This window comes from Sinocyclocheilus anshuiensis, unplaced genomic scaffold (assembly GCF_001515605.1).
Source record: "Sinocyclocheilus anshuiensis isolate Anshui unplaced genomic scaffold, SAMN03320099.WGS_v1.1 scaffold99, whole genome shotgun sequence".
Taxonomy (NCBI): domain Eukaryota; kingdom Metazoa; phylum Chordata; class Actinopteri; order Cypriniformes; family Cyprinidae; genus Sinocyclocheilus; species Sinocyclocheilus anshuiensis.
In genome coordinates, this window is record NW_015552547.1 from 153,821 (window position 1) to 173,209 (window position 19,389).

General features: G+C 38.3%; 1 protein-coding gene across 1 annotated transcript in view; it reads left to right on the forward strand.

Moving 5' to 3' along the window:
* The window catches only part of dnah2 (dynein, axonemal, heavy chain 2), a 163,408-nt gene that overhangs the window by 4,537 nt on the left and 139,482 nt on the right, over positions 1-19,389 (forward strand). Inside the window, exons 4-9 of the mRNA XM_016454789.1 lie at positions 923-1,093; positions 2,360-2,588; positions 5,597-5,707; positions 10,300-10,538; positions 11,957-12,148; positions 18,191-18,348. Of these exons, the coding sequence (XP_016310275.1) occupies positions 923-1,093; positions 2,360-2,588; positions 5,597-5,707; positions 10,300-10,538; positions 11,957-12,148; positions 18,191-18,348 (1,100 nt within the window). The remainder of the gene's footprint in view (positions 1-922; positions 1,094-2,359; positions 2,589-5,596; positions 5,708-10,299; positions 10,539-11,956; positions 12,149-18,190; positions 18,349-19,389) is intronic.

The window sequence follows — 19,389 nt, forward strand, 5'->3', positions numbered from 1 at the left end:
ACGATTTAGTTTTAATCCAAATGATGCGTGTGCTAAGTGAGTGAACATCAAAGATCACACAACAGAAGTGCACGCTCTCTTTCTCTCTCGCTCTCTCTCTCTCTCTCTCTCACTCTCACTCCCTACCTTTAAGTAACTTGTGCATTGTTTTACTTACTTGTTTTTTACATATCCGCCCGAACTACAAACTTTCCAGTGATGGCTGTGAGAAAGGGATATTCACTCGACAAGCTCGCGCATCTGCGCCGCCGCGCGCTCTATCCACTCAGCGTGATTTGCTTACCAGCAGGTGCAAATCAGCTATACAGGCATTAATACTGAATGTTTTATATTCATTGCATACATATACTTCGTAGACATCTTTAATCTCTAATAACTCCATTCTACTCTCGGTTGTTCTGTTTTCAGTGGTTCTTTTTCTGGACACAACTCTATTCACACGCTGTGTGGTATCGGCTTTTGGTATCGGGGAATTTTTACGAGTACGAGTACAGGAGCGCAGTATCGGGCCCGATACCGATTCCAGTATCGGTATCGGTGCATCCCTAGAAACAGTAATTTTGTACGAGTACGAGTACAGGAGACCAGTATCGGTGCATCCCTACTGAAAATCCTGAAGGATCATGTGACACTGAAGACTGGAGTAATGGCTGCTAAAAATTCAGCTTTGCCACCACAGGAAATTAAAATGACATTTTAAAATATATTAAAATAGAAAATTTTTAAATAATATTTCACAATATTATTGTTTTTATCTCAAATAAATGGATTCTTGGTGAGTGTAAGAGTCTTTAAAAAAAACATTTTAAAAATCTTACTGACCCCAATCTTTTGAACGATTGTTTAAACAAAATAAAAAAATATATTTATTTAAAATACTTAGATTGGTTATTATAATTAACTGATCTTTTTTTCCCACCAGAGAGAAGCATTTAAACGGCGTTTAGCATTGAGTGGTGTGTCAAAGGAGTCCTGGACAGAGGAAAGTGAGCGAGCCTTGGATAAATTCATCTCAGACTCTTCTGTCAGGCTTCTCATTGTCTACCATGACCCTTTCACCAGCCTACGCGTGGACTATGCCATACCAGCTCAGGTATGCTGCAGCTCTATATTGAGAAATGACATTTAACATCCCAATCAGAGCCTTATGTGTCACAATCTCATAAAGACTGTGAAGATTATTCAGGTGCTTGTTTTTATAGTGATATTTTGAGCTTCAATTTAATGAAGGAACATGCAGGGGTTTCTCAATAAATTTATTCTTCATGCGTTGTGTTCATTTCTAATGCATCTGGTGACTTATATCAAGGATACCAAAGCTCTCATTTAGGCCTGGGCGATAAAACGGTATCGATATTTATCGATGGTACACCTTCTTCGATAATGATAGAAAAAATATTCGATATAGTGCACGATATAGGCAGGTGCTATGAGTGACGCAGACAGCACACACAAAAACGAACACATGCTGAAATGAGTGCTGAGCCTGCCTGTGATGAGGAGATTGTAAATAAAGAATGAATATTAGTCGAATGTAAAATAAACATTTGCATTTGAATGTTAGGTGTACATCAGGGAGCGTCATCAGTGGCGCATGAGATGCGGTGATGATGTAAGTGACGTTGTTGTATTTTAATGTTTTGCTAGTCTAGCCCACGAGACGCGCCGCTGCTGCGTTCAAAATATTGAAGAAATATAGAAGCTCAATGTGGAGAAGATCTTGATTAGGTTAAAACCGAAACCAAGCCATCCATTTATGAAATTATATTTGATTTTTATGAGTTCATTTAGATGTAATGCACGTTTTTTATAGAGTTACTTCCTTGCATTGACAATTTAAATGTGCTGCATTATTTTGCTCATTTGAACATTAAAGCATGTCAACATATTCTGTTACACCAAATACACCAAATAATGATCTTTAAAATAGCATCATATGACCCCTTTAAGACCCATTTAATCTGCATATAAAACATTAGAAATTAGATATTTAATTTTTATTTTGTGTTTGATTGTTAAAACAAAAAAATATTTGTTGTTTGTCTCAATAAATTGGGTTAATTTAAAAATATAGTGGTTAAATTTAAAAAATTTCTATTGATCTTTGTTTTAAAAAAGGTTATAAAAAATGTAAATAATTATCGATACCGAACGATATGAAACATTATATCGTTGATAAATTTTTTAGCTATATCGTCCAGCCCTACTCTCATTGTTAAACTGTGTGTGATGACCTCTGGTGATCAGTTAGCACTCAAAACATGAATTACCAACATCTTCTCTTTCCCACTTATCCATCTTCCATCACTCTCTCTCTCTCTCTCTCTCTCTCGCTCTCTCTCTCTCTCACTCCCCCCAGGTGGTTGAGCACATGTCCTACTTCATTCGGGCAGAGGACAGTATAATCACAGAGGAGAGTTTTAGGAGCACGGTGCAGTTTGGTTCTGTAAGGGGAGGGGCAATAGAGGGTCTCCTCAGGCTGATGAATGGCATTCACACCCCTCAGGTCACCCTCAGCACTGCCTGGCCTGAGACCGCCAAGAACAACTACTCTGTAGAATTGCACCGCTTCCTCAGCAAAGTTACAGGTAATGACAGACAGTCACAGCGCCATCTAGTGTGGGCCCTCCTCAGACAGTAACAGTAACCTCCTGTATACACTTGTATGTTATTTGTTGTGACTTTACAGTTGGCACAGCATGAAGTAACATGCATTAATAACAGTTGAAAAGGTGGCCATGAAGGGTGTCTTGGTGGTTTTAAAATCGTGTACATTGGGAAAAAAATGTACATTTTTCAAAAACTATTTTTTTTTCTCAGAAATTGCTTGTAAATTTTACAAATAATTTAGAAGAGAAACAATTAACAAATAGCAGCGGCTATTTGCACTAAGTGTAAATAGTGATAGAGGCTATTTACACTAAGTGCAAATAGCAATAGATGCTATTTACACTAAGTGAAAATAGCATATTTTCTTAGCGATAGATGCTATTTACACTAAGTGCAAATAGCAGCATTTTTTAGTGATATGCTATTTACACTAAATGCAAATAGCTATTGATTCTATTTACACTGTTAAAATAACAAGATTTTCTGCTATTTATACTACTTATTGCAAATAGTGGCAATTATCTGCACCTCAGTATTGTAGTACATTATAAAAAAGTATGCAATAATAACTTATTGAATGTAAATTTAAATTTTAATTCAAATTATTAAATGGATGCCACCATATTGGGACAATAAAGCCCTCCCTACACCTACCCGATACTTTATTTTCAACTTTTTGTTTATTTCCTTCATTTTCATTGAAAATAAATGCTTGTTGTGATTTGTGATGTGATTTGAAATTTGAAAAGGAAGAAAAAAGTTTGCCTAAAGGCGGACTCGAACCTGGGTCGATCGCGTCAAAATGAGTACGACACACGTTTTACCATTTGCACCATTGGAGCTGCCGACTGTCACCTGTCTTTTGTAATTGTTGACTAGCCGAATCACATGTTGGTGGGCTGAGTTAGTGTAAATAGCCTCTGCCAACAAGGCAGGCTATTTGCACTTAGTGTAAATAGACACTCTGTTAACAAATTGAATTAAACACAATATTATTAAGTAGAAAGCCTGAAATATTATTTTCTTATAAAACATACTCCAGTAATCTTTATTTACAGTTTTGAAAAATAATTTATTACAGTGCATGTACAGTAAGGAGCTGCCTGAAGGACATACAATCTTTGATTAATGTCTCAAACTCTTTCAAAAGTTACTTTGAAAATTGAAAGTTCATTTTCTTTTTCATTAAAAAAAATAATGAAAGTACAGCGTTGCAGCCCGGGTGCTTTATTATTTACATGCTCACTGAAGTGCACTGACCTCTCTTTTACTACCACTTTCTATTTCAATTCACATTTACTGTATGTTATTGATCCTTCCTTTCATCCATATTGCAGTCAGCGACTTTCTTCATATATGTTTCTTTCACATTAAGCTAAACCCAAGCACTACTGACCTGAGATCACATTTACATTTTGTATTTTGATTTGCTCTCCATCGGCTTAACAGGCGTAGCTGATTCAGAATCAGTGCTTTTGTGGGGGTTTTTTGCAATCTGACTGAGCTTCTCCACCGTCAGCCATTCTGAGGTAATCACCTGGGCACAGTGGAGCACTGTGATGGTTCAATTATTATGCTCATCAGTCCAATCAGCACACCCACATCACCCAGAGCAGCACGACTCTGACTAAACAGAAATAACACAGCCACCAATCACAGGCTCTTCTGACATGGGGAAAGGCACTACCGCAGTGCTCCCGGGTAATCAGAAAGCCGTTCGACAATTTTAACAATTCGCCTTTTGGTTCTCCTCTTTTAGCACATAATTCTGTAGATCATGTTTGAGGCGGTAAGACTGGGTGCCAAGAAATACATTTTTAAAACCATTGGAGATGTATGGAAAGATGATTCAAATGCCATACCGCAAATTTACCTTGAATCTGTTTTAATTAAGCTAACAAATAACAGTGAGGTCACAAAGTGCTCTTAAGTGATGTATTAAGCTGGTTAAAATGGTGTAATTCAGAGGGAATTCAGGTTACAATTGAAAGAAGTGAGTAAGGGGCCACAGTTATATTGATGTTAGCCATGCCTTTTCCAAAAATAACAGCACAGGCTCAGTTCATTCTTACTCCGTGAGGTAAAGCCTTGCCAATTCGTCTCTCTCATCTACCAAAGCTGAAGAATTTGGCCTGGAATTTGTACTGAATAAATATAGACACTGTATACCCACTCCTACACAAAAAAGCCACATACTCTATAGGATTAGACACACAAATACACACACATGCACATTTTTTTGCATCTCAGCCAGCTGACTCATTCACTTTCCGGCTTTATTTTATTTTATTTTATTTATTTTTTTTGATGTCTCATTATTTTCCCTCTGGTGTATCCTGTTTGCTTGTCTTTGTTCTCCCTGTAAAGGCCAATCGAATGCTGTCATTGTGTTCTTCCACTCTTTTTATTTCTACGTCTCATAACTGCCATCACAGAATGAAGCAGCTAGTCGAGCTTGTACACATTGGCCTTGTTCCTTTTAATCTTTTCATCTCTCAATATGCTACGAACTTTTTGTATCTTGCTCTTTCTTCTGTCTCCCTCCATCAGACTTCTCCTTCCAAAAATGTAGTGACAGACCTCTATTATCTTTTTATCTGCCTTTCATTCTTTAAACGCCTGTTAAAGTGGTTGCAGCAAGCATCGTTTTGATGTCCAGCATGGAAGGAGCAGCGGATACTGTAGAAACCACAAAGAAAACGAACAGCAGTCATAAAAACCATTTGTGACGGCTGAGACGTGCCACACAGGCATGAAAGCATAGCAGTAAACTTTTATTGTGTTTCCCTTTTATGCTCTTGTGTTGATTCATTTCACCAACATGCAAAGCACTATAATGTTGGATGGATTTGCTGTCTGTAGCAGTAAGAATGAGGAGTGACATGATGGATGTGATGATGTGCTGTGCTGTACTTGGTGTTGCTGGTATGGATGACTTTCACTGATCGGATTACTGATGTCCAACTATTGTTTTTTTTTTCCACAGACAGCAGATTTAAACTGCTGGGCAGCACTGTGCTGTACGTCCCTCTGGAGGCTCTGCAGCACCGCCCAGAAGAGGCCGTCACGAACAAGAGTCTGGTGCAAAGGCTGGAGAGTAAGACTGTGGTCGTGTGTGTATGGGTGTGTGAGGGCTTGAATAATTTCTGATGGAGTGGACTGTGAGGAATGAACAGTGTGAAAAGTACATAACATGCCGTATGCAGGAAATTACATCTACCGTGACAGTCCGTGGCTAGAACCTGTGAGTGTGATTTACACAGTAACCACAGCTGAAGGGCAAAAATATAGGGCTAATTCAATTCAACACTGCCATGCTGCTCTAAGACAGTTAAAGGAGTCTTTATTAAATTTGGCGGTCCTGGAGGGGTCCAGGGTTAAAGGGACATACTTGGGGCATTTGGAGGTGTTGGAAAAAAGGCATTTTAGAAGCTAACTTCAGAAAAAAAAGAAAAAACAGGACACGGTATGAATGATACTCCACTCAGGGTCTTTTACAGCAGGCAGCAGAGCAGAGACTGTTTGTCCTCCAAATTGTATTTAAAATTTCTCAACTGTCTTAAAGTCAACAAGAGGTCGGAAGGTGCCCTTTCTTTATACAGGCTTAGTTTAATGTGTATTGTTATATACCGTTCAAAAGTCTGTGAGATTTTTTAAAATGTTTTTAAAAGTATATCATGCTCACCAAAGCTGCTTTTATTTGATCAAAAATACAGGAAAAACAGCAATATTTTGAAATATTATTTCTGAATATTATATTAAGGAACTGTGTTCCTTAATGTGTTTTTTAAAAAGTGTTACAAAATATGTGATGGCAAAGCTAAATTTTAATGAATGAATTAATGAATGAATGAATGATGACAGATATCATTCTAATATACTGATTTGGTGTTCAAGAAACATTTCTTATTTTTATCAATGTTGAAAACAGTTGGGCTGCTTAATGTGAAAATTGTGATCATTTTTAAGATCATTTGAAAGTTCAAAAGAACTTCCTTTATTAGTAAAATGTTCATTTTCATAAATTTAATAAGTTCTTGCTATGTAAAAGTTTTAATTTCTTTCAAAAAACAACAAACAAAGTCTAACTGACCACAAACTAATAATATAGAATATTATTTCTGTTTGTATTGTTTTTGTAGTCCTTTGTCAAAACTGAATGACTTGCTCTGGCTGTGAGATGACTTTTTGGCTGATGTTACTTTGCCAAATACAGGTATAGGCATTAATTTACTGTAGGCTATTGCTGTATGTAATGCAGCACTACAAAATGTTGCCGGTAGTTGATGGGATAGTTCACCCAAAAATGAAAATTCTGTCATTAAATACTTACCCTGTGTCGTTCCAAACCTGTAAGAGCTTATGTTCATCTTCTGCTCCTGAAACTCCATCGAATCTCACTTTAGAGGTGGCTTTTTGAGAACATGGACGCTGAAGGTCAAGTTCACCCTCAAGAGCATCTCATCACATCCCATTGGTAATGCTTGTTTTCAAATCTACTGCTATTTGGCATTTTGGCTGTGACCAGTTTACATTAAAGAGCAGGTCATATTGTATTTTAAAGTGTCCTAATATTGTGTTGGAGTCCCCTACAACAGGTTTAAATGCATCTAAGGTCAGAAAACATTGTAATTTTCTCAGAATATACATTTAATATTAGAGTCATTTGCCAATGATTTCGAATCGATTCATTCCAAGCAAGTTTGGAGCAAACCCCTCCCTTCCATAAACCTACTCTGCTCTGATTGGTCAGCTGGCCAAGCCTGTTGGGATTGGCACAGAGAGGATTCCTTGAGCAAGTTAGCGAGCGCTACGATTGACAAAGCACCTTTACATAAAACAATAATATAGTGCTCCAATCCGTTCTTATAATAATGTCATAAAATACAAAAACACTGAGTGCTAACGTGACTAACTGATGAAACAATACAGTGTGTAAACCAAAATATATCTACTGTAATGTTTGAAGAACGACAGACAAAAGACGCTCTGTCTTAACTTTTAATCAGAACGCAGAACAGCTGTATCACAGCCGCACCAGCCTAACTAACTCGCTCGTCTCTCCCGCATTAACCTTATAACTGCCGGTGCAGCAAAATATACAGCAATTTAACAATGATTATAAAGTCTGTGCGCTACACTACATTCTTTGTTATTAAATGAAGTAATTATTAGAACAACGTCAGTCTACATTAATCGACACATTCTTAGGAAATAGTGGGTTCTGACGACTCGTTAAGGCGATTCAGAATCGACTCTCTCTTTTGAGAGACGGTATCTTTATGTATCATGCACTTTTTTGATTAACAACTTTGCAGATTGTTTTCATTTAAGGATAGCTACGTTATAAACTGCCAAAGAGATATTTTTCAAAAACCCATATGACCTGCTCTTTAACCATTATTAAATTACTGTTAAAGAGATAGTTCACCCAAAAATGAAAATTCTGTCATTAATTACTCACCCTCATGTCGTTCCAAACCCGTAAGAGCTTCGGTTGTCTTCGGAAAACAAATTAAGATATATCATATTATGCTCTCGTTTATTTCGGGGTTCCGCAAAATACATTGTTTACGGCAATACTTTTTCATCATTTGAATGACGGCAGTCTTACATGCATTGTGACGGGGATGCAGGCAGAAATGTGAATAACAGCATGCGCGCTCACGTCACGTTGCTGTACGCGTGGTCACGAAAATTTCATGTTTGCACACGTTTTTAAGCGTTTTTAAGTATTTAAGCACTGCAGTTTAAAACAACTGATTTTAGGCCGTTGAAACACAAACAACAGAGCTATATGCGCGCGCTGTCTCTGTTTAGAGCTCGTGAGAATTTTTGCCACTTTATTGGCTTTGAAGATTGCATAAACACTTATATGCATCCAAATGCCCGGCTTTGCAAGTATCCTCATAAACACAGTCATTTAGGTATTAAGGGAACGTAAACAGTTGCAGGAGAAAGCGCATGTGTAACAGTATATTGGATCCGGACTTCGGTCTTAAAGGGGAAGCTGTCCAATATTCGTCCTGTCTGCCATTCATGTTAATCAAACAACAGTGAGAGAAAATCTCTCACTGCTCTTGACTAAATCAATTTTGTAACTAGAATAAGATGAAAATAAATAAATAATGATAATGATAATAATTATGCCTATATATATATATATATATATGGATATGGATATATAGATAGATTAATTTAATGCATTTCTTATTTATTGTAGTTTAGGGTCCTATTGCTTTTTTAATTCGTTTCTTGTTCTTATTTTATCACTGACTGTTTATTTATCTCCAGTGAGCTTGAGTTTTTTTTTTATAATTATTTTCCTGTATTAGTTTGATATTGACATTGGTGACAAGCATTATGAAAATTATATGGTATAAAAATTTTTAATATCATAACCTTATTAAAATAAAAAATAACTATATCATGATATATATCGGTATCGTGATATAAAATTACTCATATCGTGATACAAGATTTTGGTCATATCGCCCACCACTAGTCTCGAGTTATCTGTCAGTAAATATGTCAATAGATTTGAACTATACTTAGTATGAAATAGATGTATTTTAAATATATTACTTTTTTACTAGGGCACTGATGACTATTTTAACGATGTCCTTAATACGTTTGTGAGCCTTGAATGTGGTAGTTCCATTACTGTCTATGGAGGGTCAGAAAGCTCTCGGATTTTATCCAAAATATCTTAATTTGTGTTTCAAAGATGAACGAAGGTCTTACGGGTTTGGAACAACATGAGGGTGAGTAATTAATAGCAGAATTTTCATTTTTGGGTGAACTGTCCCTAAACAGTAATTTAATGCTGGTTAATGTAAACTGGTCACGGCCAAAATACCCAATAGCAGTAGATTTGAAAACAAGCATTACCAATGGGATGTGTTGAGATGCTCTTGAGGGCAAACTTGACCTTCAGTGACCATGTCCTCAAAAAGCCGCCTCTAAAGTGAGATTCGATGGAGTTTCGGGAGCAGAGTAAAAAAAAAAAAAGTGACGTGACATGTGGTCAAGTATGGTGACCCATACTCGGAATTAGTGCTCTGCATTTACCCATCCAAAGTGCACACACACAGCAGTGAACACACACACACCGTGAACACACACCCGGAGCAGTGGGCAGCCATTTATGCTGTGGCGCCCGGGGAGCAGTTGGGGGTTCGGTGCCTTGCTCAAGGGCACCTCAGTCGTGGTATTGAAGGTGGGAGAGAGTGCTGTACATTCACTCCCCCCACCTACAATCCCTGCTGGTACGAGACTCGAACCCACAACCTTTGGGTTATGAGTCCGACTCTCTAACCATTAGGCCACAACTTCCCCCACAGTCAGTAGTCAGTAGTCATCCACAGCAGCATTCGTCTCACTCCATTCTGGGATGGAATACACACTTTTCAAGATTCTATAATTGTCAAGTAGTTTACATTTAAATAGTCAAATACTGGATGATAGAAGAGTACTACACCCTTAGTAGTTGCTAAAAGCATTCAAATGAGCCAACATACAGTATTTAATGAAAGATCATGCAAGGGTGTGTAGAACTTTGTGAATGATGGACATTTAAATGAAACTTTCTGCTGAATTCTGTGGCCAGAGATTCAGTGCAGAATTGCTGGTTTGAGTAAATAGAATGCAGCTCCTCACAAATCCCTTTTCTCTCTTTCTGTCTCCCAGTGGTGATGATCCACTGGACACGTCAAATAAAAGCAGTGTTGAGCGCTCAACCCGTGAGTGACATAGGAGACACCTCGGGCCTCCTGGAGGAGATCTCTTTCTGGAAGAGCCGCTGTGCTGATCTGGACAGCATTAGTAAGCAGCTGCAGAAACCTGGAGTCTGTCATATACAGGCGATTCTGCAGCTCTACACATCAACCTACATCCCACCCTTCTGTAAACTAGCCAAGCAGATCCAGGTACAGCTGAGCATCTACATGTGTGTGTGAAAATATGTGTGGGGCTACATGGCAGGAATTGAGCCGAGGGGTAATGGGCTGAACAAGAACATTCTCTGGCTGTTGATGATTTATATGCGGCTTCTGAACGGCTTCTCCTCACCCTTCGGAAATGAGGCCGTCTCACATTCGGGCTTCGCTATTACGAGTTGGCCCGGCTTCTCATTTCAACGGGAGACGGAGCATGTCTGTCAGCTCTACCTCAGCGCTTAGTGTCGCACCCTCGTTGCCCCTTAACACTGATTTTGGATCAGTTTATGGTTGTTCTTATAATGACTCAAGATTGGGGTTTAGATAGAGGAAGCTAGTCCTGCATCAGTGTGGAGGACACGTGTCCTTTTTTCTGATTGTTATGCCTCCAGCTTCATACTGCGCAAAACTGCAAGGCTGAAGCAACTGCCGTCCTTCATTTCATACAATCTCCAAAGCCTCTAAAAAAATCAATGTGACCAGAGTGAAATAATTAAACATCAGGCCTATTTGACCTTCAGGGGCACCCATGGCTGCTTGTAATAATGATGTTGTAGAGTCAGCTGTGTGCCTGATCACTGCCCCGTAACAGCCACTGTTGTGTATGGCGGCAGTCAACAAAGGGTGTTGATCCAAGAACAAGTCCCACTGGGGTAAAACCCTTTAAGCTTATTCGGATGTCACTGAAGTTGACCTTAACTGTGCCAAACTGACTTTAGATGAGTGAAATCAGGGCCAGTGTTGGGGGTAACGCATTACAAGTAACGCGAGTTACGTAATCAGATTACTTTTTTTCAAGTAACTAGTATAAAAAGTAATGCAACGCATTATTTTCCATAAAAAGTAACTAAGTAACGTAATTAGTTACTTTTTTATGGAGTAACGCAATATTGTAATGCATTACTTTTAAAAGTAACTTTCCCCAACACTGATCAGGGCAATGTAAATGTGTTGTTCTCAATTATTTGACCTGGTTTAGGTAGTGCTAAATTTGGGAGGAGCATGTTCATCAAATCCTGTATGTTACAGTAAAAGGATGTTTATCTCAATGTTTTTATAACAAAATGCATGAATGTTTATCTCTATCTATCTATCTATCTATCTATCTATCTATCTATCTATCTATCATCTATCTATCATCTGTCTTTCTGTCTCTTTGTCTGTCTGTCTATCTGTCTGTCTGCCTAAGCATCTATTTAACATTCTTTCTTTTGGTTTATGCATCTCTCTATCTGTCTGTCTGCCTAAGGATCCATTTAACATTATTTCTTTTGGTTTATGCATCTATCTATCTATCTGTCATCTATCCAGCTATGCATCTATCCTTCATTCTGTCTATCATTCTATATCTTGTTCTATCTATTTTCCAACATTGAAGTAACATTGATTTTTGTTTTTTTTCCTTCCAGGATAGTACTTTGCAGGCTCAGTCAAACGTCTCCTTCCTGTCCCTACTGAAAGAGCCATGTGAGGAGCTTGCTCAGCTTAAACCTCGTGAGATTGCACCCAAACTCGCTCACATCCTTAACCTCATCCGTGTGATATGGGTCAACTCCAGCTACTACAACACCCGTGACAGGATCACAGCTCTATTATGCAAGGTAATTAATTTTAATTCAGGAATGCTAATATTGCGTGTTTGCTCAGAGACACACAATGCATGACTCTAAGTAACTGGCAGTAACTGGCAATATTTTGTCCGAAGTTACTCAATATTAACTTGTTGTTTATTGTATTAAAAGTAGGGATGCTCCGATCGATCGGCCGGAGATCGGTATCGGCCGATAATCACATTTTCTGACTCGATCGGTACTCACTACACTTGGCCGATCTCACGAACCGATCGCAATTTGATGACGTCAATGCGTGATGACGTACATGATGCGTGGGGACATAAATGATTTGGCGCCACAGTCATGTCATCGCTGGTGTGGAAATGCTATGACGTTTCGAGAAACAATGAAAAATTTGCTATTTGTTGTGTATGCTTTGCGTGATGATATGATGAATAGATGGTTCATTTTTAACAGCAGATTCAGTGACGTTAGAGCTGATCTGCGCCTCACTGCACACGTCTGCGGCACGTTATGGCTCCACGGCTACCGGAGCTGATCGCGGCCACTCTAGTCAGTGCTTGTGTTTACGAGCCAGCCGCGGCATGTTTCTGAAGCGGCTCTCCACGCTGCTTGGCTAAAAGTAGTCTTTTGTGAGTTGTCACAGCGTGGAGAACGGAACAAAACCTCTTCGGAGCCGTAAGGGATAACGGTAACATAACACGTTGATCGTGGGCTGCTTTTAAATGAACGTTTATTTATAAAACAAAATATCTTCTTTGGCCATATTAGCCTACTCAATAGCATTAACACAGGCTTTACTCTTTTCAAACTTTATCTGGAATGTCAGTTTCTGTCACTGCAACTTTCCGATCAGGCGAAAGAACACACACACACACACACACACATTAAATCGTCTGCCTCATGAAAAAAAAATATTTAAAAAAAATTTAGTTAATATTTGCATTTATTATGTATCACCGTTTCTGTCACTGCAACTTCCCGATCAGGTGAATGAACACACACACACGAAATCGTCTGCCTCATGAAAAATAATGTATTTAAAAATGTTTTTAAATATTTGCATCATTTATTATTTATTTATCCACCCGCAACCCGCCCGCAAATAATCAGAATGTATTTTTTATTACCCCACCCGTGGATTTGGAGCATAAATCAGACGGACTTACTGAAAATGCAAATTCATTCTCTGCCAGCAGGAGGTGCTTTAAAAGCGGCAGACATAGAGGTTTCTCCAGTAACGGCTGTATATAAAGCAGTGCTCCGCTCACAAACTGCTGCATTATCAGGCATTACAGGCTAGATGAAATGAAAATGACATCGAAAATTTTCTAAAGATAGTCTTCCTTCAGAAATACAGTGATATAAAAACACCCGCGCCTCGTTTTGATTTTTAAACGTGCAGTACGTGCTCATGTTTATTCAACGAAGCCTTCTGGAAAATCAGTCAGTTTTGATATTGTGGCGAGCGCCACAAATAAATAAATGTATGGGAAACACATCCCACAGCACAACCACCTGAGCCCAACTTCAGTCTACTCATCACCTTAACTTTAACTGCGTTTGTAGCCGGCGCCATAGCCAGACTGATAAACAAACACAGACCGGAAGTTAACTTCGGGCCAGGCGCGTGCGCCCGATGAAACCGTCTATATAAAGCTTGAAGCATCAGAATCGGCATCGGTATCGGCCAATCACCATGACAAGAAATCGGTACTCGGTATCGGCTGCAAAAATCCTGATCGGAGCATCCCTAATTAAAAGTATTAAAAGCTCACAATTGCTCATGTGATAATGCTAAAATGCTATATTATGGATAATATGTAATCTTTTTTTTTGTATTATTGCATTATGTGTACATTCTACAAATGCAAATCCCCTGTGCAGAATGATTGAGTAAAGCGATACATTATATGATAGGTTACCTCTTTATGATATCATCGAGTGAATTGATTTTCAGTGCTCCGACAATGAAGATTGATCCACTACACATTTTTATTGTTATGCACAACCCTTTGTCTAGGCTCACAGATCAATCACTTCATGCATAATTTTGTATGAATCAGCTAAGCTCTCATGCTCAGAGGTTTTCCCTCAATTCACTCACACAGACCTGTACAGTCATACTAGTACCTGATGCCTGGATCCCACATCCCCCTCCTCTGCTTCCTGTACATCAAAGTTCGGATTGCTTTGGGCTCCACCACATAGATAAGCCATCAGCCGCAGTCTTGTAGCACATGTAACACAAGTTCTTCAGATCAGAGGAGCGGGGGCCTTGCGTCTCTACGCCACCCGCTCGCATCACTTCACTTGCTTTTCATTTCCATCCCTGGCTCCTTGAGAGCATCAGGGAAACCGTTTAACCTTCTGTAATTACGCTCTGACCCTTCCTCTGCTGGAATCACATGGTACCACTGCCACTTTGTTTCCCTCTCTTTTTTGTCTGTTTCATTTTTATTTTTTCCTCTCTTTCATTCTCTTCTTTGAAAAAACACATCAAGGCAAATCGGACTGCTACAAAAATATTTGGTCTAATTGTTTCCTGAGGGGTGAGATTGTGCGCACATGCTGAAATGCCCACATTGAATTAGCAATTGTTTTCCAGAGGGCCATTTTTATTCTCTGAGGTCACATTTGCACCTTTGACCTGCATGTGCTGAATTAGTTCAAGTCTAGACAATCTTTTCCTGTTTGTTTCCCTTTTGTTCAAACTTAAAGGGATAGTTCACCCAACAATGGAATTCTGTCATCATTTACTCACCTTTGTGTCATTCCAAACCTGTCTGACTTTCTCTTTTCTGTGTAGCACAAAAAAGATACACCATAAAATATCGATATCCTGTTAAATTTATATTTAAAAAACTGGCAGCTGTGGTTGCCAGAAATTCACTGTAAAAATACTGTGACAGTGTTTCCGGGTATTATGGGATGCCTGTAACTAACAGCCATCTATTTTATTCAAGTGATTATGATAATGTTAACATACCAATCTACTTGAAGAACCAAAATCTGCTTTTTATTATAAAATATACAGTTCACCACCACCATAATAATACTATTGGTACAATAAAAAGCCACATGATGAATCTGAGTTCATTGTAAGATGCTTGTCCATTAAACATAGCCAATACTTGTATAGACGGTGCAAAGATAAAACATCATCTTGGTAACACACTGCACTAAAATAATGCAATAAACATTAAACATTATCTAAATGCAACACACCCTAATGTACTTTACTGATAGCAAAAATAAGAAGAAACTAAATTATTTACATAAAATATAATCATGTGATGCCAAGCAGGGACTAAGTTAACCAATTAAAGTTTTTAACTGTAGTATTTTTACAGTGTTTTAAAATGGGTTGTCTATGCAATATAAGTCAACATGGTACAGTATTGTTTCAAACCCCTTTGACTTTTAATGTGTAGACAAAAACATTTAAAATAATCTTCAGAATATTCTTTTCTATTCAGAATTTTAATTTTAGGGGTAAATTACCTTTTTAACACAAGCGCTGCTGGTCATTGCAGCACCACCCCTCAACCAAAAACAGATATACTGTATCTAGAGCCCTTCTTTTAGTCTGCCAGAAAAGTACTTCTGTTCATTCACAACACTGTAATTCTTTACACACTCTTACCCAGGCCAACTACCTGCAGTTCAGTCAAGTGAGCTCTCTGCACTTTGTTCTTACCTTGTCAAATACACAGACTATCTAATGTGAAAAGTTCTATTGTGTTAGGTCAATGCTTGTGCTATGAAAATGGCTTACGTTATGCTATAAATTAATGATTTTTGAAGCAAAAGAAAGTTCTCTTCTCCTACAATGAAAAAGAGCCTTCATCAGTTTACATGCATTTTTTTCTGCTGGAAAATTTAATTTCTATTTGCCTGAGTGAAAGATTCCTGCGACTGATATAGGCTCTCACTGTGGAGATTTTTATGTTTTTACTGTTATTCTATGAAATAACGATGCCATTTTTCTCATGGCAGTTCCACCTTGTCATGAATGTGCTATGAGTTTAAATCACCCGCTAAGGTCCATTAATGCTCACTGACTTGAATCTTGTACCTGGTTCACAGATTTGGCACATGGTCCTATAGGACTGATGGGGGATCAACTTCCCTGACCAAACTTGAAATTAAACATTTTAGAATAAATTGAGGAAACTGTTCTAAAATCAGAATTTAATGGTGATTTCTATCAACACCCATAAACAAATACATCTAAATGGTCTGTAAAGTCCACCCAGTGCTTTGTTGTCATTGGCTGCGTGCAGTAGTGTGTTAGCAGTGCTGTGTTTAATGAAGGTGAAATGTGCCCCGGTATTTGCACTCTTTTTCAGTGGGTTTCTTCCACTCTAAGACGTAAAATAACATAAGAAACCTGATTATTTCAGCAGGGAAGCATTTTATTGTGCTTGCAGTAAGGAAGGAGGGAAAGAACGGAGGTAGAGAGAAAAGACATGGAGCAGAACTTGCTTTCTTGATTCAGTTTCCAGTCAGAGGTTTCCAGCTAATAATTTCCAATCAGAGGGCATTTGAGTCACGATGTGTGTGTTTGTGCGTGGATTTGTATGTGTGCACGACCACCTTCCCTTGTCTCTCCCTCAGGGCTTTAGCATTTCTTTTATTTGTTTTTGGTTTGTTTTTCCCCCCGTCCTGTTTCTCTGAGCTGGTAGAGCCTACATTGGATTTAATATCATTTTCCAATCAGCCAGCGCTTGGGGCCATGGGCTTTGGACTCCGGTGTGCTTTCCCTTTATACCAAGAGAAAAAATAGAGGTAAAGAAAGAGTTCAAATACATAAGGCCTTCAAAAGAATAATTTGTACTAATTGTGCAGGCATTCTGAGACTGATGTGCTCATTGTTACTTTGTACATGGGATTCACAGCTTTATGAGCTGTCTGCTTCCCACCGTCTATTCCCTGATATGAAACACCATCTGCCGGGGTTTCTTAAAGCTCAGCGCCTGTCATCTATTCTTACCTCCTATGTCCACCTAACCCTACTCTCAGCTCCCCAAAGAAAGCCGGCGACTCATTTTTTTCCCCTGCGCCAAAGTTAAGACACGCTTCTCTGCTAATTTTCAAGAGCTGCTGTGACAGAAATGGAAGAAACGTCTCTGATTGAACAAGGCCTTAGAAATCTCTTGAGTTGCAGGCGTTGGGACATGTGTTGTCTTCATTTACAGGAGGTTATTTTGTTCTCTCTGTAAAGAGAGGAATGAAAAAATAAATATATTATGAACTCATAAGCTGTTTAATTCTGTGGCTCTCTTAACCTTTTGCTTAAATGAGAATTTTGAGTCATTTGCATATCAATTTAATTTCCTCTTGTTTTGTGCCTCCTTCATTAAAACAGGAATTTGCCTGGCACTGTAATCAGCGTGTTGTACACATTACTGCAGCATGGCACAAACACACACACGCATTTTTCTTCCACATACACATTTTCCCCCTTTCCCATAGATATACACATGTACTACTTTCTTTCTTTCTTTCTTTCTTTCTCTCTTTTTTCTTTCTTTCTCTCTCTCTCACACACACATACTTGTTTCAGTGCTGTATGGGGTTCTTCTTTCAGATGAAGCCGAGAATGAATGGGAATCTGTCATTTCACATCCTCTACTATATATATCTTCAACGATAATTACACTTTCTTCTCCTCTCTTCCTCTCTTCCTTCTTTGTTACCTTCGCTTCATTCTTTTTTGCTCGTTTCTTTACAATGATCTCTGTTTTTATAAGGTGCATATGTTTGAAAGACACCAGGCGCAAAAGCCAGGGTTTTTACAGGAGCAAATCCTGTCTGATTCATAGCAAAGTGTGTACTCAAGGTTAATCTACACCTGAATGCGGAGCACATTACGGCACAAACCTGTCTGTGCTTGCTTTGGTACAGTCAATGCGGTTCTCTCATAAAACATTCATGTGCAAATCCTCAGTTATGAGGCTGAACATCCTGACATGCAGTAGATACAGACACAAAGACAGATACAGATACTCGGATCATTGGGTGGTTTATTTACATATCTATACCATGTGTTGTTGTTTATTGCAGATTAGTAATGAGATCATCCGTCTGTGCTGTCGGGAGATTTCTCTGGACAGGATCTTCCAGGGTTATGTGATCTCCAGCAAGCAGATTCTGAATGACTGTATCCAGTGCTGCCTGTCCTGGAAAGAGCTCTACCTGCACACCTCCCAGCTCCACCACAAGTACTGTGTCCCTCAATCATAATTTCTGTCTCTCTCTCTCTGAGTTCTGCTCTGTTCCCTACAGCACAGGAACACACCACTTAGAACTGCACTGTGATTGCACTGTATTACAGCAGCACCCATCCACTTTACACGCCATAACTCTGAGAGTTACCACAGTCAGCAGTGACATATGGAGTGCCGTATCATTTCAAATATAATTAAGCTTCTTCAGTGATTTATCTCAGCTTACACTCTGCTGGGTGCCGTACTGTTTCGTATCAGCATCGCCACTACTGTTACCACTTCTACCAGAACCACTATTAGTATAAATATTACTGCTACTACTAAACCTGGTATTATCACTGCAGCTGCCATTTTTGCTACTGCCGCTGCTGTTGAAACTAGCACTCTGATTTAAATCTGTTTTACTACTGTACCACTACTAATCCGAAAATTACCACTACTGCTAATAATATCGTTACTTTTATAACTGATAGTATGTTTCTCTGTATTACTAGCACTACTAAATATGACCATTACTATTTTTTTTTTACCTTTAGCATTTCTACAGTTCCTATGGTTAACTGCATTACTAATACTACTTATATGGAGATACATTTGTCTCAGAATTAATGGATTTACAAAATATGATTTAAAAATTTGATAGCTAATTTAATGTTTTTAAAAGAAGTCTCTTATGCTCACCAAGGCTGCATTTATGTGATCAAAAATACCGTAAAAAATGTGAAATTCTAATTTAAAAGAACTGTTTTCCATTTAATATTTTATAAAATGGAATTTATTCACGTGATGGCAAAGCTAATTTTTTAGCAGCTATTGTTCCAGTATTCAATATCACATGATCCCTCAGAAATCATTTTAAAATAGGCTACTGATTTGGTGATTAAGAATAAATTCTTATTATTATTAATAATATCAATATTAAAAACAATTTTCAGTGATGGACGGTTTGGAAACCGTGATACATTATTTTTTAAGGATTCTTTGATGAATACAAAGTTCAAAAGAACAACATTCAAAAAAAAAATAAATAAATAA